The following is a 19,432-nucleotide window of genomic DNA, read 5'->3' on the forward strand; positions in this document are numbered from 1 at the left end:
CCCCTCTCCTGAGCCCTCAGAAATCTGAGTGGTGCTCAGGGGTGGGTGGGGCTCCCTTTATACGTCCCGGCTTGGGGGGGGACTCAGCAGAGCCGCCCACAAGTGCAGGCGGGAGGCCTCCACTCATGGTGTCCCATGCCGTTGGACACAACAGCCCCAGTTTGAGAAAGACTAAATTTTGGGCCACTTTCTTTCTTTTCTCCTCCATGTTGTCCTTGCTCCCGTAGCTCCTTTGAACAGGGCTTGTGTTTGAGCTCCCCTCCTCAAACACCGTTGCTAAGAAATGTTACTGTTTTCTGGGATAGCCAAGTCTCAGCCTTTCTCATTCTGGAAGGCTGCGATTCCCCATAAAGGACTGCCAGGTACCGTGGGCGGCCCGGACCCGCGAAGCCCCCTTGTCCGTCTCCAACATACATGTGACTGCTGGTGAAAACACGGACCCAGGGACCATTTCCCATGTCCCAGCCTGACAGGCGTGTGCCCCATACAGCTGTGAGCATCAGGAAGGGCCTCCAGGGACCTTTCCCGTCCCGGCATCACTCCTCCGGAGGGCTGGGCCCGGAAGCTGCTACGCGGGACCGGGCATTCCTTTGAGTGGCTGCCGGGACGTCAGCTCTCAGAGACACGTGGGGACCCGTGCAGCTGGAATCAAGTTCCCACAGCCTTCTTGCATTACTACGGCTTGGAGCCCTTGATGCTTACCACAGCACAGTCGTCAGGCTGGTGTCTGACAGGGCTTCGAGTGGTGGATAGGAAGAGCAGCCACGGTCGGTGTCACCAGCCCCCTCCCAGGAGGAACAGAACATGAGCCCTGTCCAGGATGCCTGTCCCCGAGCACTTTGGATTCATTTGCACATCCCCCTGCTGCCAGCGGATGCTGGGTTTACTGAACTCCAAGCCACACTTCCAACCGGATGCAGAGGGGGTGTGGGAAGTCGCTGGAGCCGGTGCAGGAGTCACGGGGGAGAGGGCCTCTGGCTTTGCAGTCGGCCGGCCAGAAGAGAGGATCAGGGGAGCTCTTCTCCCGTCTGGAACTCAGAACCAGCCTCTGGTAGCCTCACTTAGCTAGGACAGCAGTTTCCAAGCATTTTTAGCAGTGGAACTCATTCTTCAAATAAAATCTTACACTTAAGCCCTATTTGTGCAACAAATAGCAGCAGAGCTGCTCCCGTGAAACTGCCCGTGATGCGTGGGCTCTGCAGGCCTCGGGTGGAAGATCTCACGTCCCTGAGGCAGTGAGGACAGAGGGCTCGGCACAGCGGGCCCCACGGCAGCCCGAGTCAGCTGTGCCCCGGCCTCAGAGCTCGCAAACCCAGAGTCAGGAGCGTGGCAGCTCGCATGGCTCCCTCTCCGGCTGAGGACCCAGAGCCCGAGGGGCAGGGGGATCGGTCCTGGGTCACAGCGGAGTCTGAGGCAAAAGACAGCAGGCTCCGGCCCTCAGCCGCCTCGAGAGTCTGCTGGTGCTTTAAATCGGGGCCTGTTAACGTCGGTGTCTGGTTTTCAAGCCTATCTGAGCTTAGAAGGAACAGACCAGACGCAGGGAGAGCATCTGCAACAGGGGAGGACGCAGAAGACCGAAAGCAAGCACACAAGTCAGAGCAAGACCGCGGGAGCCACGCGGCTGGGGAGCAGACGGGCCCAACGGCCTCACTGCAGCAGTGCGGGCCCCAGGAAGAGTGGGGTCCACCCACACAGCGCAGACGCGGCTCGCTGAGACAGGTGTCGGGAAGCGAAGGGATGTCTGGATGGTGTGGCGGCAGGGTTTGTGCCCTCTCGGGGCGTCTTCCGGTGGGCCACTGCCGTGCTGGCTCTCTGATCAGTGTGCCTCCGTGTTCCCGAAACGTTCCCGCTGAATTTTATCCGGGTCCTCATAAGGCCCGCACCTAAGTGATCTGTCTAGAAGAATACTTCCTTTGGCTGCGAAACTTTCAGGTTTTTTTCCTCTTACCCTGGGTTTATTTCCATTCTGGCTGAGGGACGGGTGCGGGCGCACGTGCGAGCACGCGTGTGCGAGCGACTGTGTGTGTGTGTGTGGCATGTGCACACACGTGTGAGCACTCCTTAGGGTAGAGGCACACCTGCCAGAAGCGTAGAGAACCCTGACCTGAGCCCCAGACCCCTGCGCTCTGGGAGCAGCTCCGCCGTAGGCCCTCACCCTGACCTTCAGCACGGATTTCATTATCAGTTTGCTTGCCCAGAATATGAGGTTACACTGGCCTCCCAGGTCCCTTCCAGCCTAAAATCGTTGGAGTGAGCCCTTAAACAGAAAAGCCAGAGTCTTTGTTAGCAAGAGGCATTGTTTCTGTGGAGCCTGGAGTTAGCTGCACTGCCCTCCCCCTCTGCCAGGGGCTTGCTGTCTGTCCCCAGAATGCCAAGTTCATGAACAGTTCCTGGGCAGGGGCTCTGTGACACGCGGTGACGTGTGGAGCGCTGTAGGCTGTGAAGAGGAAAGCTTGTCCAGTTCCCTCTGCGCCTGCCCAGGCCAGAGGAGTGAAGTGTGGGGGGCGTGTTGGATGGGGGCCCCTTAGGGCTGGCCGATGGGGCGGGCCGTCTGTCAGAAGGTTCTTGCAGCAGGCAGTTTGCAGGCTGGGCTTTGCAGAGCAGGGAGGGCTCTGATGCACACTCCCGGTGGGGGCCGGGTAAGGTCATGTGGACAGGCTGAGAAGGGGGGGTGACGTAGCCCCAGTGGTGTGGGGCCAGGGGGTGCTGCCTGCTGGTGAGGGTGCACACAGCCCCCCGAGGAGGCCCCGGGAGCAGTCTAGGCAGCGCACCATGGGGCTGGGGCCGGGTGCCTTCACACAAAGAACGACTGCTCGGAAGGAGGCTCCTGTGTGCCAGGCGCCGAGCCCGGGCACCGGGCAGGCAGGCACGGTCCTGCCTTCAGGGAGCTCACGGACCCGTAAAATTGGATGGAAACCCAACTCTGCAGCGAGTTGCCGGGTGAGAGTGTGGATGCCTCCTGGGTCACACTTATCCCTGCCGTTGGCTTCCACTGGCAGAGGTACAGGCAGCGGGCAGCAGAATCATGGGCTGCAGTCTTAACACTGTCTCTGGTCACCAGAGCCATTTCTCCCAGGACTGTGGTCTAGAGTGCCAGTTCTTGGGAGAATCCAGTGGCTGGAGTCCCAGTTCTTGGGGGAATGTACCAGATGAGAAAGTTCGGATCAGAGCTAACAAATACTGTATATAACTCAAAAACGAGCTTGTGTCCGTTCCAGGAAGCACAGAACCTGTCTCATTTCTTCTAGCTCACACTATCTAAGCTGAGAAGTATTTATTTTATTTTTTTGAATTTTTTTTAATGTTTATTTTTGAGAGAGAGAGTGTGTGCGCAAGCGGAGAAGGGGCAGGGAGAAAGGGAGACAGAATCTGAAGCAGGTGCTGTGCTGTCAGCACAGAGCCTGATGTGGGAGCTCGAACCCATGAACCGTGAGATCATGACTTGAGCTGAAATCGAGAGTCGGACGTTCAGCCGACTGAGCCACCCCGGCGCCCCTAAGCTGAGAAGTATTTCTTTGCACTTGACTACTAAGGTGAAGCCCTTAACCTGAGAACAGTCCCTGTGGGCCCCGGGAGGGCGGGATGGTCCGTCACACGAAAATGGCTCCTCCACTTGCACCGAGGGCCTGGCCAGGGTCTCAGTGCATACAGCAAGTTCTGCCTGTAGGATTTCTCGACTACTGGGAAAGGGCAGTGGTTTATTCTGTAACGCTGGTGGCGTGGAATAAATAAAATGCGTTCTTACTCCTAATAATTAGTAAGGGGCGTTTATCCTTTGAGAACGTAGGACAGCAGCTCGTTTTCTTTTTTCCTGTGAGGTCTTGTTCAAGGGAAACTTTACGGCCCCGAGCAGCCCTTTGATTTGTCAGTATCAAAGCCTGTTGGTGGCTGTAATTAAATCCCTGGGTACTTCCAGTGAGGGGGTGCGGCTCTCTCCCCACGCCTGTCCTGTAACTCCTCTCTAGAAGACAAAAATAAGCAGGAGCAGGGACGCATACTCACACGCTCACAGCCTTTGGAAGGACACCGAAGCTATATATAGTCTTTAGCATTTCCAAATGATTCTTAAATCTTAAATTCCTTATTTACTCCATTTTATATTTGCAATCTTTATTTTTTTTTTCATTTTTATGAAGTTTTGAATATGAATAAGCCAGCATTTTAGCTTGCCTACTTCTTTTTTTTAACTGAAATTTTTATTGAGATAATTGCAGATTCACATGCATTTGTAAGAAATAATAGAGATCCGAGTACCATTTCCCCAGCTTCCCCAGGGATAATGTTTTGCAAAACCATAGTACATCAGCAAAACCGAGGCTTGTCAACTTTTTCTTTTTTTCTTTTCCTTAATGTTTATTTTTGAGAGAGAGAGACAGAGTGTGAGCAGAGAGGGGCAGAGAGATGGGGAGACACGGAATCCAAAGCAGGCTCCGGGCTCTGAGCTGTCAGCACAGAGCCCAAAGCAGGGCTCAGACGCACAAACCGTGAGATCGTGACCTGAGCCGAAGTTGGACGTCAACTGAGCCACCCAGGCGCCCCAGCTTTTGCTTTAAAAAAAAAAACATGTGGTAAACTGCACATAACGTGAAAGTTACCATTAGTGGCATTTAGCACATTCATAATGTTGTGCAACCTTCATCAACGTCTAGTTCCAGAAGGTTTTCATCAGGTTTTGAGGAAACCCTCTACCCGGGAGCGGCCACTCTCCAGCCCCCCTTCCCCTAGCCCCTGGCGACCACTCATCTGCTTTCTCCACGTATGGATTTTCCTCTTCTAGACATCTCATAGCGAGGGGCTTAACATGATAAGCGGCCTTTTGCAATTGCCTTCTTTCCCAGAGCATCGTGTTTTCAAGGTGCATCCACGTCACCGGTGCCTCCGCCCTTTCACGGCTCAGTGACACTCCACGGTATGGCTAGACCACATTCCGTTTGTCCGCTCGTCGGGCGGCGGACGCCTGGGTGGCTTCCAGCTTCCGTGGCTGCCGTGACGGTTGCTCTGGCCATTCGTGTGGTTTTCGTTTGAACGCCCGACCCAGCTCTTTGGCACGTATCTGGGAATGGGATTTCCGGCTCGTAGGGTAACTCTGTTTAAGCTTTGGAGGTTAACCTGCCAAACTGTTCTCCCCGGCGGCTGCACCACTTGGCATTCCCTCCCGCAGGGGGCGTTTCTCCACATCGGCGCCTCTCGGCTCTTTTCCATTTTCCTTTCTCGCCATCCTGGTGCGTGTGGCATGGTGCTGCGCAATTGCCGTTCGCGTTTCCCTAATGACTAACGCCGGTCATCGTTTCGTGTTCTCGTGGGCCATTTGTATTTCTTCAGAGAAACGTTGTTCAAGTCCTTTGCCTGTTGAATGGGGTTGTTTGTGTTCTTGTTGTTGGTTGAAGAGCTCTTTCTTTATTCTGGACACGAGACCCTTATCAGACATGGGACTTGCAGATATTTCTCCCATCGTGTGGGCTGTCTTTTCACTTTCTTAATGGTGTCCTTTGATAGACAAAAGTTCTTAATTTTAATGAGGTCCATTTTGCCTTTTCTCTTTTTGTTGCTCGTGCCTTTGGTGTCATCTCTAAGAAACGATTGCCACGTTTAGCTCTTACATTTATTTCTGAGCCCCTTGAAGATCATTTTGTATGTGACGTGAGGTCAGGTCCGGCCTCCTTCTTTTGAATGTGTTCAGTCCGGTTGTGTCGGCACCATTTGTTGAAAGGGCTGTGCTCTCGTTGAATGATGTTGGCGGTCTTGGCGAAAATCACTTGACTGCGTGGACTGTTTTCTGAACTCGCAGTTCTGCTCCACTGACGCGTGTATATGCCCGTCCTTCGGCCGGGACCACACTTTGAATACTGTGGCTTCATCATAGTTTTGAAATCAGGGAGTGTGAGTCTTCCAAAATTGTCTTTTTCAAGATGATTTTAACTGTTCGGGGTCCCTCACAATTCTGTATGAATTTTAGGAACAGCTTTTCCATTCCTGCCGAAATAACAGCTGAGATTTTGACAGAGATCGCAGTAAAATCTGCAGACCACTCTGGGTAGTGTAGTCTTGCCTTCTTCTTGACAGAGTGCAGAGCATCGTAGAAGGTAACCCACAGATACCCTGAACAGAATTACCTGGGGTGCTGGTTTAAAAGGTCATTTCTGGGGCGCCTGGGTGGCTCAGTCGGTTGAGCGTCCGACTTCGGCTCAGGTCACGATCCCGCGGTTCGTGAGTTCGAGCCCCACGTCGGGCTCTGTGCTGACAGCTCAGAGCCTGGAGCCTGCTTCCGATTCTGGGTCTCCCTCCCTCTCTGCCCCTCCCCCACTCAAGCTCTGTCTCTGTCTCTGTCTCTCAAAAATGAATAAACATTTAAAAAACGTTTTTTTTTAAGGTCATTTCTGAGCCCTAGACCCAAGGTCTCATGCGGAAAGGCTGGCCCCAAGCCCAGGAACATGACGTTTGTTTATTTGTTCGTTCATTCATTTGTCCGTTCATTCATTTATTCATTCATTTGATTAAGTTTTAGTTTTAATTCCAGTATAGTTAACACACAACGTTATACTGGTTTCACGTGTACAATATTGTGATTCGGCACCCTTCCATGCGTCACCCAGGGCTCGTCACAGGTGCCCTCCTTCACCCCTGTCCCGTTTCACCCGTCCCCCCACCTCCCCTCTGGTAACCGTCAGTGTGTTCTCTGTAGTTGAGAGTCTGTTTCTTGGTTTGCCTCTCTTTTTTTTCCCCCTTTACTCATTTGTTTTGCTTCTTAAATTCCACACACGAGTGAGATCATATGTCTTTCTCTGACTGACTTATTTTGCTTAGCATAATACTCTCCAGCTCCATCCATGTCGTTGCAAATGGCAAGATTTCATTCTTTTTTATGGCTGAGTAGTAAGGAATGTGCCATTTAATAAGCCCCACACACAAATCCTGGAGACTGTAAGGTTTAAGAACCACGAGGCCTGGCCTTCCTCACCTTCCCTCTGGAGGACTTGGGTTCAGCAGAAACAAGTTTCCTGGTTTCAAAATGGCCTGTGCCGCTTCCTGTTCACCCCCATCTGGCATTTTGGTCCTGCTCTCCCACGGGGAGGAGGGTTGTTGGGGCTCGTCCCGGTTGCCTTTTGTGAAACCGCATGTCTCGGGCCGTATTCAGGAGCTCTCGGAGTGGTGGCAGAGGGCAGGCGACGTCTGTGGAACCCTCTGCCCCCCCGTGTCACCCTAGGCAGGCGCCTGTCTTTTCCGTCCTGCCCCCACCTTCGCCCTTCTCACGAAGAGGCCAGCATGCTGTGCCCCCCCTTGGAGTCCTCCGTGCAGCTGGGAAAACTTTTGTAGGTGCGTCTTATTTCTTACCATCTGCCCGCAGGCACATCTTCTGCCTTCTCTCTCCGAACACCTTCAGTCTGCGAGCCCCGGGTGCCAGCAGACCTCCCTGCAATTTGTGAGACCGGCCCTGTGTGGTGCCGCCCCGCCTTTCCGACTCCAGCCGCCTGGTCCAGCGTCCGCCCCGTCGCGCCTTCCTTCCCTGTGCTCTCACTCCGCCGGGCACGCTCTCCCCTGCCCTCCTGGCCTCCGCCTGACCACGTCGTATGTTCTCAGAACCCCTCACGGTTGCGGTCTTATGTGTTTTTGTGGGACTGTTTGGTTACTGATGTGTCTCTCACCAGACTTTAATATCCCGGAGCCAAGAAAATTAATCCCTAGCACCAAGCACAGTGCCTGGCACGTGGTAGATATGTCCGGGCGAATCTCTGCTGGAGGCTGGGTGGAGGCTGGGTGGTGAGTGGGCTGGTGATTGGCATGAGTGTGGTGGAGACATGAGGGCTAGGTGGGCGCGTGGTGATAGGTGGACGACGGGTTAGATGGATGGGTAGGGGGCTGAGTGCCTGGCTGGCAGCCTGGCCGGTGCCGATTAGTGAGTTTCCAGAACCTCCTTTCTGTCCACTTCCACAGACATTCTTCTGTTCGTCCTTCAGGAAAAAAAGGCGTACCTTGTCAGGGCCACGGCCCCAGTGTCGTAGAAGATGGTGGGGGCCCGTGCGGCTGGGGGGGATGGGGGCCTGGCGGTTCTTCCGCACGGTCCCCTCCCTCCCTGTGACCAGGCCCGTGCTAAAGGAAGAGGTCCTCCACTGAGGAGACTCTAGGATTGGACTGGGCCCATGCCCTGAGCCCTCCCCCTCCTCCAGTGACTCCAGGACATCACTTGGTCTTCCTCATCCCCTCTCCCTTCCCCTCCTGGAGGCTCAGCAGCCCTCTCCCCTGCCCTCTGCTTCCTCCTGTGCCTTCCAGGCCCTCTGTCACAGGCTTAGTCCTCTTCTCACTTCGTACCCCTTTGCAGTCTGGTTCTAGGGCCCCAGGCCACTCCCAGTCCCCCGCCAGGTCTCTGGGGACTGCTAATGACCTCACTCTGTATTCCTCCTGATCCCTGAGTCATGCTTAATACCAGTGCCCAGCCCTTCCTGCTGACCACTTCTTTATCATCCTGGCAGTTACAGAAGTTTCCCTGGAGCCCTCATCCCCACTCCCACCCCCACCCAGACTGGGCACCAGAAGGACTCAGTTACAGATGCTCCTGAGAGCACCTCAGTGATGTTCAGCCTTGGTTTTCAAGAAGCACCCCCCCCCCCCCCCACCGCCCCAGGTGACAGCTGTTGGAGTCACAGCGGTGGCGGCCCTGGGGAAAGGCATCTTATATTGTGAACTGAGCCAAAAGCAGAACACAAAATAACATAAGCCAGATTTTTCTTTAAAATAAAGAGCTAGGGGCGCCTGGGTGGCTCAGTCGGTTGAGCGTCCAACTTCAGCTTAGGTCATGATCTCGTGGTTTGTGAGTTCCAGCCCCACTTCAGGCTCCGTGCTTGACAGAGAGCCTGGAACCTGGAGCCTGCTTTGGATTCTGTGTCTCCCCCTCCCCTGCTCATGCTCTGTCTCTCTCTGTCTCTCAATAATAAACGTTAAAAAAACTGTTTTTAAATAGAGAGCTTTACATGGGGAAAAAAGCTAAAAATATATCTAAGTATTAACAATTAAGTGTCCTCGATCGCTTTTTACAAGTCCTTTTTACTTGTTTTCCGCGTCTCTCTAAGGAGCCTGTGGGAGGGTATGGCCTAGTGGTTGGGAGTTTGTTTTCTTCACTGGGTGGTGGCAGGGGCCCTGAGCAATGCCCGCTCTGTCCGAAAGCCTCCCGTGTGCTCGGTTTTGTCCATTCACGGGCGCGGGCTCACTTAGTCCCGGATTTTGCGGTGCCGACCGGAGGGTGCTGTGAGTCCCTCTCACAGCGACGCAGCCAGTGAACCCGAGGGCCCAGGCTCAGCCAGAAGCCTCGAGAGGAAGGCCCAAGAGGCACGCACTCCAGCCACCCGGGTGTGGGCGCCCCGCTTTCATCAGTGCTTTTCAAAGAAATGAACAGTATAAGTCTCAGAGACGAAAAGCACAGCATAGGGAGTATAGTCGACAATGTTGTAATCGTGCTGTTTGGTGACAGATGGTGACTGTACTTGGCGTCGGGAGCACTGGGGGGTGTATGGAGTTGTTGAATCAGTATGCTGTGCACCTGAAACTAATGTGACATTGTCAGTATGTTAATTATACTTCAATTTAAAAAGATTGAAACAGTCAGCAAACGAACAAACCTGGGGCGCCTGGGTGGCTCAGGTGGTTAAGCAACTTCAGCTCAGGTCATGATCTCGAGGTTCTTGAGTTCCAGCCCCGCATCGGACTCTGTGCTGACGGCTCAGAGCCTGGAGCCTGCTTTGGATTCTGTGTCTCCTTCTCTCTCTGCCCCTCCCCCGCTCATCCTCCCTCTCTCTCCCTCTCTGCCTCTCTCCCTCTCTCTCTCTCTCTCTCCCTCTCTCTCTCTCTCTCTCCCCCCCAAAAAATAAATATTTAAAAATTTAAAAAAAAAAAAAGAACAAACCCAAAGGTAACAATTACTTAAAAAAAAAAAAACAAAACTGAGCCCATAAAGTAAATCCGGCAAAGGTCCAGGGAGCCTGCTGAAGTGGGTGACGGGGCGAGACGCCGTGGGCCAGCCGCAGGGGAGCGGGCTACGGCTCGTTGGGCGGGAAGACACGGGCGCCCCAGCTCCCGGGACCCTGCACTGGTTCCCCCTGGGAACTACCTGTCTGAAACCATCTCCCCCGAGAGAGTGAGGTCATTTTCTTTCGTCCCAGGGATGTGCGCTGGCTGTGGCACTAGCACGCGTCCTGCCTGTCCCGCTTGTCCGTGCGGCCCTCGCAGGCGCTCGCACTCAGCGGCCCACGGGCCGTCCCCCCATCCCGCCAGCGTCTCAAGCCTTTGCTTTCCTCTCTGGGAAAGGGCCGTCGGCTTCTTTCACTCGAGGCCTCTCCCTGTCTTCTGTCTCTGACTCAGCAGCCGCGTGTGTTCATGTTTATGTCTATCAACGCACGGTGGCCCCGCTCCTGCTCTGACGGGGCCCAGATAAGCGGAGCGGCCCCGTCCCGGCATGACACGGCCCGTCCTCCAGCAGACTCTGTGGCCTGTGCCTTCCAGGCCTGCTCTGAGGCCCCCACCACCGTCCCTGGGCCCGGCCATCTCTCACCCGGGTTCCAGGTCAGCCAGAGTCACCTCATGTTACTCCCGTTTTCCGAACTTTCTAGTGGCTTCTCACCTCACTCAGCACAAAGTCCACTTCCTCCCTCAGCCCACGGCCCTGACGCCCTCTGACCTCTTCCTGCTCCGTCCCTGGACTCCAGCCACCTCACCTCCTGCTCCCCTCCAGGCTCTGCGCTTGCCGGGCCTGCCTGGCCCGCCTTCCCGGGGTGACCGGCTCAGGGAACCTTCCTGGTCACCCACCCCTCACGCCCCAGGGCTCTCCTCGCCACCCCCTCTGTTACTGCATTGGTGAGTTATGCCTTGCCCAGCCCTCCTAGTAAAATGGAAGCTCCTGGGGCCAGGGGTGTGTAATTTGTCTGTACTTGAGGTTTCCCCAGTGCCTAACACAGGGCCCAGTGCACTGAAGGTGCTGTTTTTGGAACAAATGACTGTGTGGCCCCAGATGGAGGTGTGCAGGAGACAGCTGATCCGAGACCTCAGGCAGCATGAGCATCCGGCGGGGGTGGCGGGGTGTTCCGTGGGACCCAGTGTGGGAAATGCTGCAGGATGGTTGACTTCACAGGGTATGTGCATAGGGATGGGTTGCCCTTCCTCTTTCAATGTGCAGTTCCCGGCATCTGTGTGTGCTTTATTCTGCCTACTTACGCTCCTCTGCCCTTGAGAACTGGCCTACGTCCCTCCCTCTCCCCATGGCCTCCCTGGGCTGCCCTGTGGGAAGGCCTCCACCTTCGGGGGGTGGGGGGGGCCAGCTGGGGAGTGCCATTACCTTTTTCACATGCAGCTTCTGAGCCACCCGCTCCATGGGAGGTTCAAGTCCCGTGTGGGGTCTGCAGAGCAGGGAGGGTGGTGACTGGATAGACACTCAGACTCGTGTTCTGCTTCCAGATCTGGGTGTGGTTACCCGGCTGTGCTCAGATTATGAAAACCCATCGAGCCACACACTTAGGATTTGTGTGCTTTTTTGGGTGCGTGTGGTCCTTCGATAAAAAGTTGTCCCTTTATTGGATGAGAGCAAGCCAAGAGCTTGGCTTGGATGGCGTTTCAGCGGCAGGCAGGGAGCAGCACGCACCTTCAGGCAGGTGGACGTCACCAGGCCGGGCTGTGAGGCTCAGGGCTTGCCAGGTGAAGGAGGGTGTGCGGAGGGAGAGCGGGCGGGAAGGGGGTGATGACGGGGCGCAGAGGGGTGCGGACTCAGGCTGAGCCTGGGCCACGAGGGGAACCCCCAGTGCATTCTGTGGGAGAAATGCAGGAAGGCGGGCGGGCCCGCAGGACCCCAGAAGGATGGACAGGGTGGGTGCAGGCGCAGGGTAGAGGCAGGAGGGAGAGCTGTCGACGGCCAGGCCCTGGAGCAGGGGGAGCTGAGGGCCCCCCAAAGACGTGTGAGAGATCGCAGAGCCCGAGTCGGAGGGAGAGACGATGCAAAGCCTGGCCTTCGTGTGGCCTTTCTCCCTGTCCTCGCCCTCCTGCCTCTTTCCCGGGGGCCTCTCCACCCACCCTCTCTTGTTCTTTCCCCGTCGTGACACCCCGCTTCTTTCTTCCCTGTTCCCTGGCCCATCACAGCCTTCTCTGTCTTCCATTCTGCTTGTCCACAGACACCACCCCAAAAGTTAGGGGCTTTTAACAGTCATTTATTATTGTTACGCCTCAGAAGCAGGCGGTCTGCGGGGACGGCTCCTCTGGGTGCCACCAGGGCTGGGCCTGGAGGGCCCGTGCTCGCCTCCACCTCTGTGCGGCCTCTGCATAGCCTGCTTCTCACGCCGCGGGGCTCTTGTGGGAAGAGCCACTAGGTCGCTGCTCCCGGACCTGGTTCAGACCTGCCATCGAGTTGCTTCTGCCATGTCTTATTGGTTAAAGAAGTCACAGGCCAGATTCCAGGAGAGGGGACAGACCCTGTGTCTCAGTGGGGCCACGACTCGGGACGTGGGTGGGGCTGTGTGCGGTGCCTCTACAAATGCCATGAGAACACAGTCCTGTTCCCTCCGCTTGGCCCCTGCCTCTCCCTCCCCTCCCTGGAGTGCCTTCGTTCTCCGTGGAATGGGGGCGGGATGGGGCTTGGCCTAGAGCAACACTTCCCAAAGGGAAGCCCAGATCATGGGATGGAAATAGATGTTGTAGGTAAAAGGGGGTTTCATGGCAAAAAAATGTGGATCCAACCACGCTGAGCAGACAGGTGTCTGTGCTGCCCGGGGGGCGGGGGTAACCTGGTATAAATGCCCAAGCGCACTGGACTCTCGTACACACAGCACTTGCAGAGCCCGGAGCAGGGCAGGCCTGGGCACGCTCTGTGGCATTGTGTGTGGTCCCAGGGGTCCAGCCCCAGCCCACAGCCCCGCCGGCCCCTCCCGGCTTTCCAGTAGGCACGGGAAATGGCGGGGGGGGGGTCCCTCTCAGCTCACCCATGCATCTCGGGTTTGGCGTTTGGAGGTGACTCGGGGTTTTACGTACCTCTCGTATTTACGCTGGTGACTGTTGTCTGGGGTTGTGCCTGCCCAGTGACATCTCGGCCACCTGGCCTGCTGCAGGGACCGGTTTGGTTAGCACAGTCACTAAAAGCTTGTAGAGTAAATTGCACAAACCACCCTCCCCACCCCCACCCCCCACACACTTCCCCCCCCGAGCCTCACATGCTGGCCCCTTGGCCCTCAGCTTGTGTGTGACCTTCAGGCTACCTCCTTACCTGGCCATCACAGTCATGGGGCCACCTCCCCCATCACAGTGCTCCTTTTATTTCTTCTTTTTTTTTTTTTTTTTTGAGGGAAAGTTAAAAAAAATTTTTTTTAATGTTTATTTTTGAGAGAGAGAGACAGAGCGCAAGCTGGGGAGGGGCAGACAGAGAAGGAAACAGAATCCGAAACCGACTCCGGGCTCCGAGCTGTCAGCACAGAGCCCGACTCGGGGCTCAAACTCATGAACCATGAGATCAGACCTGAGCTGATGTCACATGCTTAACTGGCTGAGCCACCCAAGCACCTCTGTGCCTTCTGCTTCTTGATAGCACCTGTCCTTATCTGAAACTAGCCTCCAGAGCCTTTTATGTTTCCTGCCTGATTCCCTTCCCCTGTACAGTCGGCCCAGTCTGCCCTGCTACCCGAGATTCCCCAGGCCCGTGTCCTCAGGCCTGACAAGCTGAGCCAGGGTTCCCTCGCATGCGGCCGAAGAGGGAGCCCTTTGCTAATAGGAGTCTTACGACTAATGCCCATTCTCCCTGGAACGCTCCCAGTGGACAGATGGCCCCTGGTGCAAGGCTGGAGCGAGTGGTTGTTCGTGCGCCTGTGGGCTCCATGTGAGAGAGTCTGGAGTGGCCAGAGTCGGGTCCCGGTTGAGGGGAGGTGGGAGGTTCCCCGTCTCTCGAAGCGCGCCCACAGCAGCTGCAGGACCCCCAATTCTGCAAGCCCTGGGTGTTCTCCCAGGGGCCCAGCAGCAGGCAGGGCAGGTGCCGGGGCTCCCGGTGGCGGGTGGCTCTCTAGAGAGTGGCTGCTGTGCCCCCCTCTTTGCCGTCCTCCGTGTGTCCCTGGCCTCCCAGGAGCTGAGCCACTGGGGACCTGGTGCCCCTGCGTCTTTGGACGGTGTTTCATCCATTCCTTAATCCAGGGGTTAGGAAGTTCCTGCCCAGAGCTGCGGGAGCCGAGAGTACGGCAGGGTGGTGAGTGATGGCAGAGGCCCGGAGCCCCCCGACCACCTCGATGGGGCAAGGGGAGCAAGGCGAGCCCCCTCTGCCCACATGCCCCGAGGGCGCCTGCCGGCTGGATTGGCAGCTATGTGATGTCAGCGTGACAGCGGGAAGCCCACCGTGTGGGTGAGGCTTGGGCGTGAGGCATAGTGGGGTCACCACAGCCAGGAGGGGGGAAGCACAAAGCAGAAGAGGCTGTGAGTGTCCCCTGGATCAGTGATTCGGTTCCAGTCGAGGCTGACCAGGAAGGCAGGCTTAAGACCAAGGGAGAGAGCAGGGACCACCAAGAGGTCCAGGAAAATGGGCAGTGTCGGGTTGGTAGAGGGACAACAGCCAGACCCTAGGGTTTGGTCCTCACCAGTGATGAGAGGCTGGGACCCTACAGCCTCTCCGTGGCTCTCTGTGGCCTCTCTGTGGACACAGACAGCTGTGTCCTCACAGGCAGAGAGGCATCTAGCTGAGGGGTGGGCAGCCCCGGGACGAACCAGAGCAGATCAGTGGGTGGTAAACAGGACGCTGAGGGGACTTACTCTTGTCCCATGAAAAGTGGACAAGGGACCAGGAGATGTGGCATATGGACACAGGTTGACCGAGGGGTAGGGCAGGCCGGCATCGTGTCCACTCAGACGAGAAACCAGCTAGGCCAGGGACGTCACTGCCTGAGGGGACACATCAGAGGACAGCTGGCGCCAAGAGGAGCCCTCCTGTCGCTCGTCAGGACCCAGGGCTGCGCCTGGACCAGGCCAGGTGGGTGGCTCTGGATGGGCCCTTAGCAGGCATGGGGCTTACAGAAGAGACAGCAGGGATTAAATGATGGCCTGTTCTCAGCTGACACTGGTCATGAGGCCACCGAGGGCCGGGCCTGTGCCGGCTCTCGACCCAGTGTCTAGTGTGACCTTGAGAGAGCCTGACGAGAAGGGTCTCATCTTCCCACGTCAGAGCGGCAGGGGTGAGGGGACAGGGTCACTGGCCTTGCCTGCCAGTCCCCATTTCCTGGGACGCTAACAGCAGCTGTGTCACCATCAGCCTCGCCCTCCTCGTGTCCCGTCCGGACAAAAAGCAGAGCAGAAGCAAGGGCTCAGGGAGTGGGGAGACCCTGGGCCCATCCTGGGGCCTCCTCCCCACGCACCTCTGTCGTGCCCACGGCAGCAATGGCGTATTTTGGTGTTCTTGTTTCTATAATTTTTTTAATTAAACTTTTTACCTTGAAAAATCTTCAGGCCAAGAGAAGCCCTGCAGGCATATTTCAATAAAGTCCCATAGACCCTTCAGTCCAGATTCAGCCACCGTGAGCACTTTGCCACGGTCGCCTCACCTCTGAGCACGAAGCTGTGCGCGTGTGCCCGAGCGCGCGTCCTTGGAGGGCCCTCGCAGGCCCGGATCCTTCAGCACGCGTTTCCCCAGAGCTGGCCTTCCTTCCCCCGCGTCACCTGCTGCCGGGCAGGGATGTGGACGGGGGCGACACGGTGCTCTTCTGTTGCCACCGTCCCAGCCCAGGTCCCCGTGTGCGCTGCCTGCGGCCCTTCCTTCTCCTGCCTCTCTGTCCCTCGGGACCTGCTGTGCTGACGAGCTGGGGCTCCTGGTCGGGTGGGCGGTCCCTCGGCATGGGCTCGCCTGCCGTGGCGGGGCTGGCGCCTCTCCCCGTGAGGCCGTGCTCGGAGGCAGGACGGGGCCCGCTCGGCTTCCCCTGCACCTCCTGCCCCGAGTCAGGCTCCAAACCTCCCGGCCCGGCTCCAAAAATAACATGTCCCGCCGCCTCCTTCCCTGAGGAAAGCCCCTTCCTGCCTGCAGCCTGCTGGGGTCACGCTGGTGAGCCTGCACTCCAGCCCCAACGACCAGATGCTGTGGGCACTCGACAGCAGGTGGAACGTCCACGTCCGGGCGGGGATCACCGAAGAGATGCCGGTGGGGACCGACTGGGAGCACGTGCCAGGTAGAGACGAGGCAGGGGGGTCCCGGCCGTCCCCTCACACGGGCCCCTGGTCCGCCCGGCAGGCTGCCCCCCACGCAGCAACTTTGTCTCCTCTCCGCTGCTGTGCTGAGGCAGGTGACCGGCAAGCCACTAGCGGAACATTCCTTGTTTGAGGGACCCGGCCAGCCCCCTCACCGCCGAGTCCTGTCCGGGAGGATCGTTTCCGCCCGGCCGGGACCCTTCTGTCCTGTGGCCCCGGGCTCCCAGCAGCTCCGCGGGCTCTGCCGGTGGGGCTGCTCTCCCTCGGCAGGCGCCGGGCACGGTCACCGCGGGGCCGCCCTGCTCCACGGGGCCCAGTGGGGGGAGGGGGCGGTCTGTCCTGTCACAGCAGGGATGCGGACAGATGGACACGCTGTTGGCCTGCAGGGCTGCAAGCCTGCCAGCTGGCCCTGAGCACCAGGACCGTGTGGGCCCGCTGCCCCAACGGCGATCTCGCCCGGCGGTACGGCGTCACCGACAAAAACCCTGCCGGAGACTACTGGAAGAAGATTCCCGGAAACGTGTCGTGTTTCACAGGCAGGTGCCCGGGCTCCGCGGGGCTCGGGGCTGCGCGGCTCTCCCTGGGTCCGAGGCTCCCGCGGGCAGTGTCAGCAGGGGCCCCACCAGAGGCTGCCCCCGCCGGGCTCGCTCTCCAGAGGGCCGGGGGTCACACCAGGGGGAGGGCGCCTGGCACCTGGCTGGCCAGAGTCTCCCAGGAGGAGCACAGGGTGCTGGGCCGCCCGCTTTCGAGCTGAGGAAACCGGGGCACGGGTCGGGATGGCGGAGCGGCCCCCTCTCCGCGTGTGTCCCCCATCCGGGCCCGCTGACTGACGAGCGTGTGGCCGGCTCTCGTCCCCTGCAGTGACCTCGTCGGACGAGCTGTGGGCAGTGGGCCCCCCAGGCTACCTCCTCCAGCGGCTGACCAAGACCTTCAGCCACGCCCACGGCGCCCACGGCGGCCACGCCCCCACCCCCCACCCCGAGGACCTGGAGGACGAGTGGGAGGTCATCTGAAGGAGCGGGGGCGGGGCCGCTCAGGAGGGAGGAAGGCGGCACGCGCAGCGGACGCGGTGCGGTGGTGGCGCTCGCTCTCGGCCGCGCCTCACCGGCTCTCGGCCGGCCAGGTGGGGCCGGGTCGGACGGCCCACGCTTGCTCTCGTCCGTGTTTGTTTCCGTCTTGTTCCAGAAGCCACGGCCTCAGCCGAGCGGCCCGGAGCCGTGGCCAGAGCGGCAGCGCCTCTGAGCTCTTGCTCTGTCCTCCTCCGGCCGCGGCGGGCCCAGTGCGAAACGGAGCCGGAGGTCGGCACTCTCTGACCGCGGGGGGGGGGGGGGGGGGGGGGGGGTGGCCTGGCGACCGCTTCGTTGCCACCACGGGGACGCGGGCTCCGGCACACGCTCCGCGCCGGACGCCCCGCTTGGGGCACCGGGGCCGCGTCTGAGAGGCGGGGTGCTGGGCTGTGCCCGGATGCGGCACGCGCACACGCACGCACGCGCACGCCGCCCACGCCCCCCCGGCCGCCTCGTGGAGAACACGCTTCAGCCCAAACGGTAAAGGCGGGTGGACAAGACGCGGTGGGAGAGGTGCGCGCGTTTCCAAGGCAGCGGAGGCCCAGGTAGGGGCGGCCGGACGTGGGGGAGCCCAGCCACGTTAGTAACCGAGAAACGTCTCTAGACTCGTATTTAACTAATGCTGCTGGCGGGCATCGTAAAGACCAGAAGCATCCTCACAGGATGAGTCTACTAATTATTGCCTTTTTCGTTCGTTGTATTACAAACCTGCATAAGATACCTCATTTGAGATCAACTCTGACAAATTTAGAGGAGAAACGTCTTTTCTGAAACCACTGGAAGGGCCCTTCGTTCCTTTGCGTGGTTTGCCTGAGCCCGCGCTGTCCCCAGCTGCAGCGTCACAGAGAGCGGGCGTCCCCCTCCGCGTGTCCTCAACGCGCAGGGCCGTCACGGGACCCGCCGGCTGGCCCCGAGAGGCGGGCATCGGGTTGATCACCCCGGAAGGTTCAAACTGGGCCCACCGTGGCCGCGCCGGCCGTCGGTCCGTGGGCTCCGCCTACGGGGCCCCCTCTGCCCGCCGGCCGCTGGGCCACGGGGCTTGGGGCCCGGCCGTGCGCCCCGCCCCGAGCCCCCCCCACCCCCTCCCCCTCCCCCACCCCCTCCCCCTCCCAGACCCAGCTCGGGAGCGGGCCTCCAGCCTCGCTGCTGTTTTTAGCTTGCCTTTGGCCCAGGGCCTAGTTACTCGATGCCTGTTGTCTACTAAGCAAGTGTGTCCGGGAGCCCCAGGCCACAGGTGAAGAGCGATAAAATACGTTCCCTGACAGGACCAGCCAGCCGCGAAGATGGAGGCGTTCCAGGTCTAAACGAGGGCAGGAGGCTGAAATCCCAGATCCCACTTCACTTTTATAGAACCCTTACTTTAAACGGAAAGGTTGGGGGACGGCAGAGGCCGGCCCAGGCTGGCTGCGGCTCCTGTGTGTCTGTTGTGCCTTGTCCGGCTCCTCTCAGATGGCAGAGCTCTCCTAAGCCCACGGGACTTTAGTGCAATTAAACCCGAGTCTAGTTTGATACTTTGAAACTACTTTTAGCTTCAGTGCTTTGTACGGTTTTTCTTTCCGGTTTAAATTTTAGTTGTGCTTTGAGACAGTGCAATAAACTAGACTTTTTCCAAATGTGGTCGAGTCTGGTGTTTGAGCCGTGAGAAGGGACCCCTGGTGGGCACTCACGGGGGTGACCCGCCCACGGGTGCCGGAAGCCTCTGCCGACGGACGGACGGCGTTCGCCAGCCCAGCCCCCCCTGCCAGGAGAGCGTGGCGGATGCCATCGCGTGGCCTGCTTGGTGTGCAAATGCGTACCAGGTTCCCCGGGGCGGCCGTCCTGACCGAACCGTCGCTCCAGAGGTACACGTACCCCCGGCAGCCCCTGGGAAGGACACCCTCAGGGGAGGCGGAGCGCGGGACTGTCTCCGCACGGAGGCCCGCTGAGGCCGGGCTGCTGTGGCCAGGCTCTGGAGGGGCTCCCGAGCCTCCATCCAAGAAACAATAGCAAATTGCCGCAGTGCGCTGCCGGGAGCCCGCGCATGGGAAGAGAGCACGTTCGTAACGGCAGCAGGACACATGGTGTGCCGGGAAAGACCTGAACAGGAAATGTCGGACTCGTGTCAGGGAATGTCACGCTTCACGGATGTCAAACAAAGCTTGAATGAAGGAAGACTCGGCCGACCCTCCCGATGGAAGACTAAGTACATC

General features: G+C 58.5%; 1 protein-coding gene across 2 annotated transcripts in view; it reads left to right on the forward strand.

Moving 5' to 3' along the window:
* Positions 1-18,856, forward strand: part of TECPR2 (tectonin beta-propeller repeat containing 2) — a 107,409-nt gene extending 88,553 nt beyond the window's left edge. For both annotated transcript variants that reach the window (XM_043557055.1, XM_043557056.1), the window contains 3 exons: positions 16,016-16,157; positions 16,563-16,712; positions 17,038-18,856. In XM_043557055.1, coding sequence (XP_043412990.1) covers positions 16,016-16,157; positions 16,563-16,712; positions 17,038-17,189 — 444 coding nt within the window. In that variant the 3' untranslated portion in view covers positions 17,190-18,856. The remainder of the gene's footprint in view (positions 1-16,015; positions 16,158-16,562; positions 16,713-17,037) is intronic.
* The last annotated feature ends 576 nt before the right edge of the window (positions 18,857-19,432 follow it).

This window comes from Prionailurus bengalensis, chromosome B3 (genome assembly GCF_016509475.1).
Source record: "Prionailurus bengalensis isolate Pbe53 chromosome B3, Fcat_Pben_1.1_paternal_pri, whole genome shotgun sequence".
NCBI lineage: Eukaryota > Metazoa > Chordata > Mammalia > Carnivora > Felidae > Prionailurus > Prionailurus bengalensis.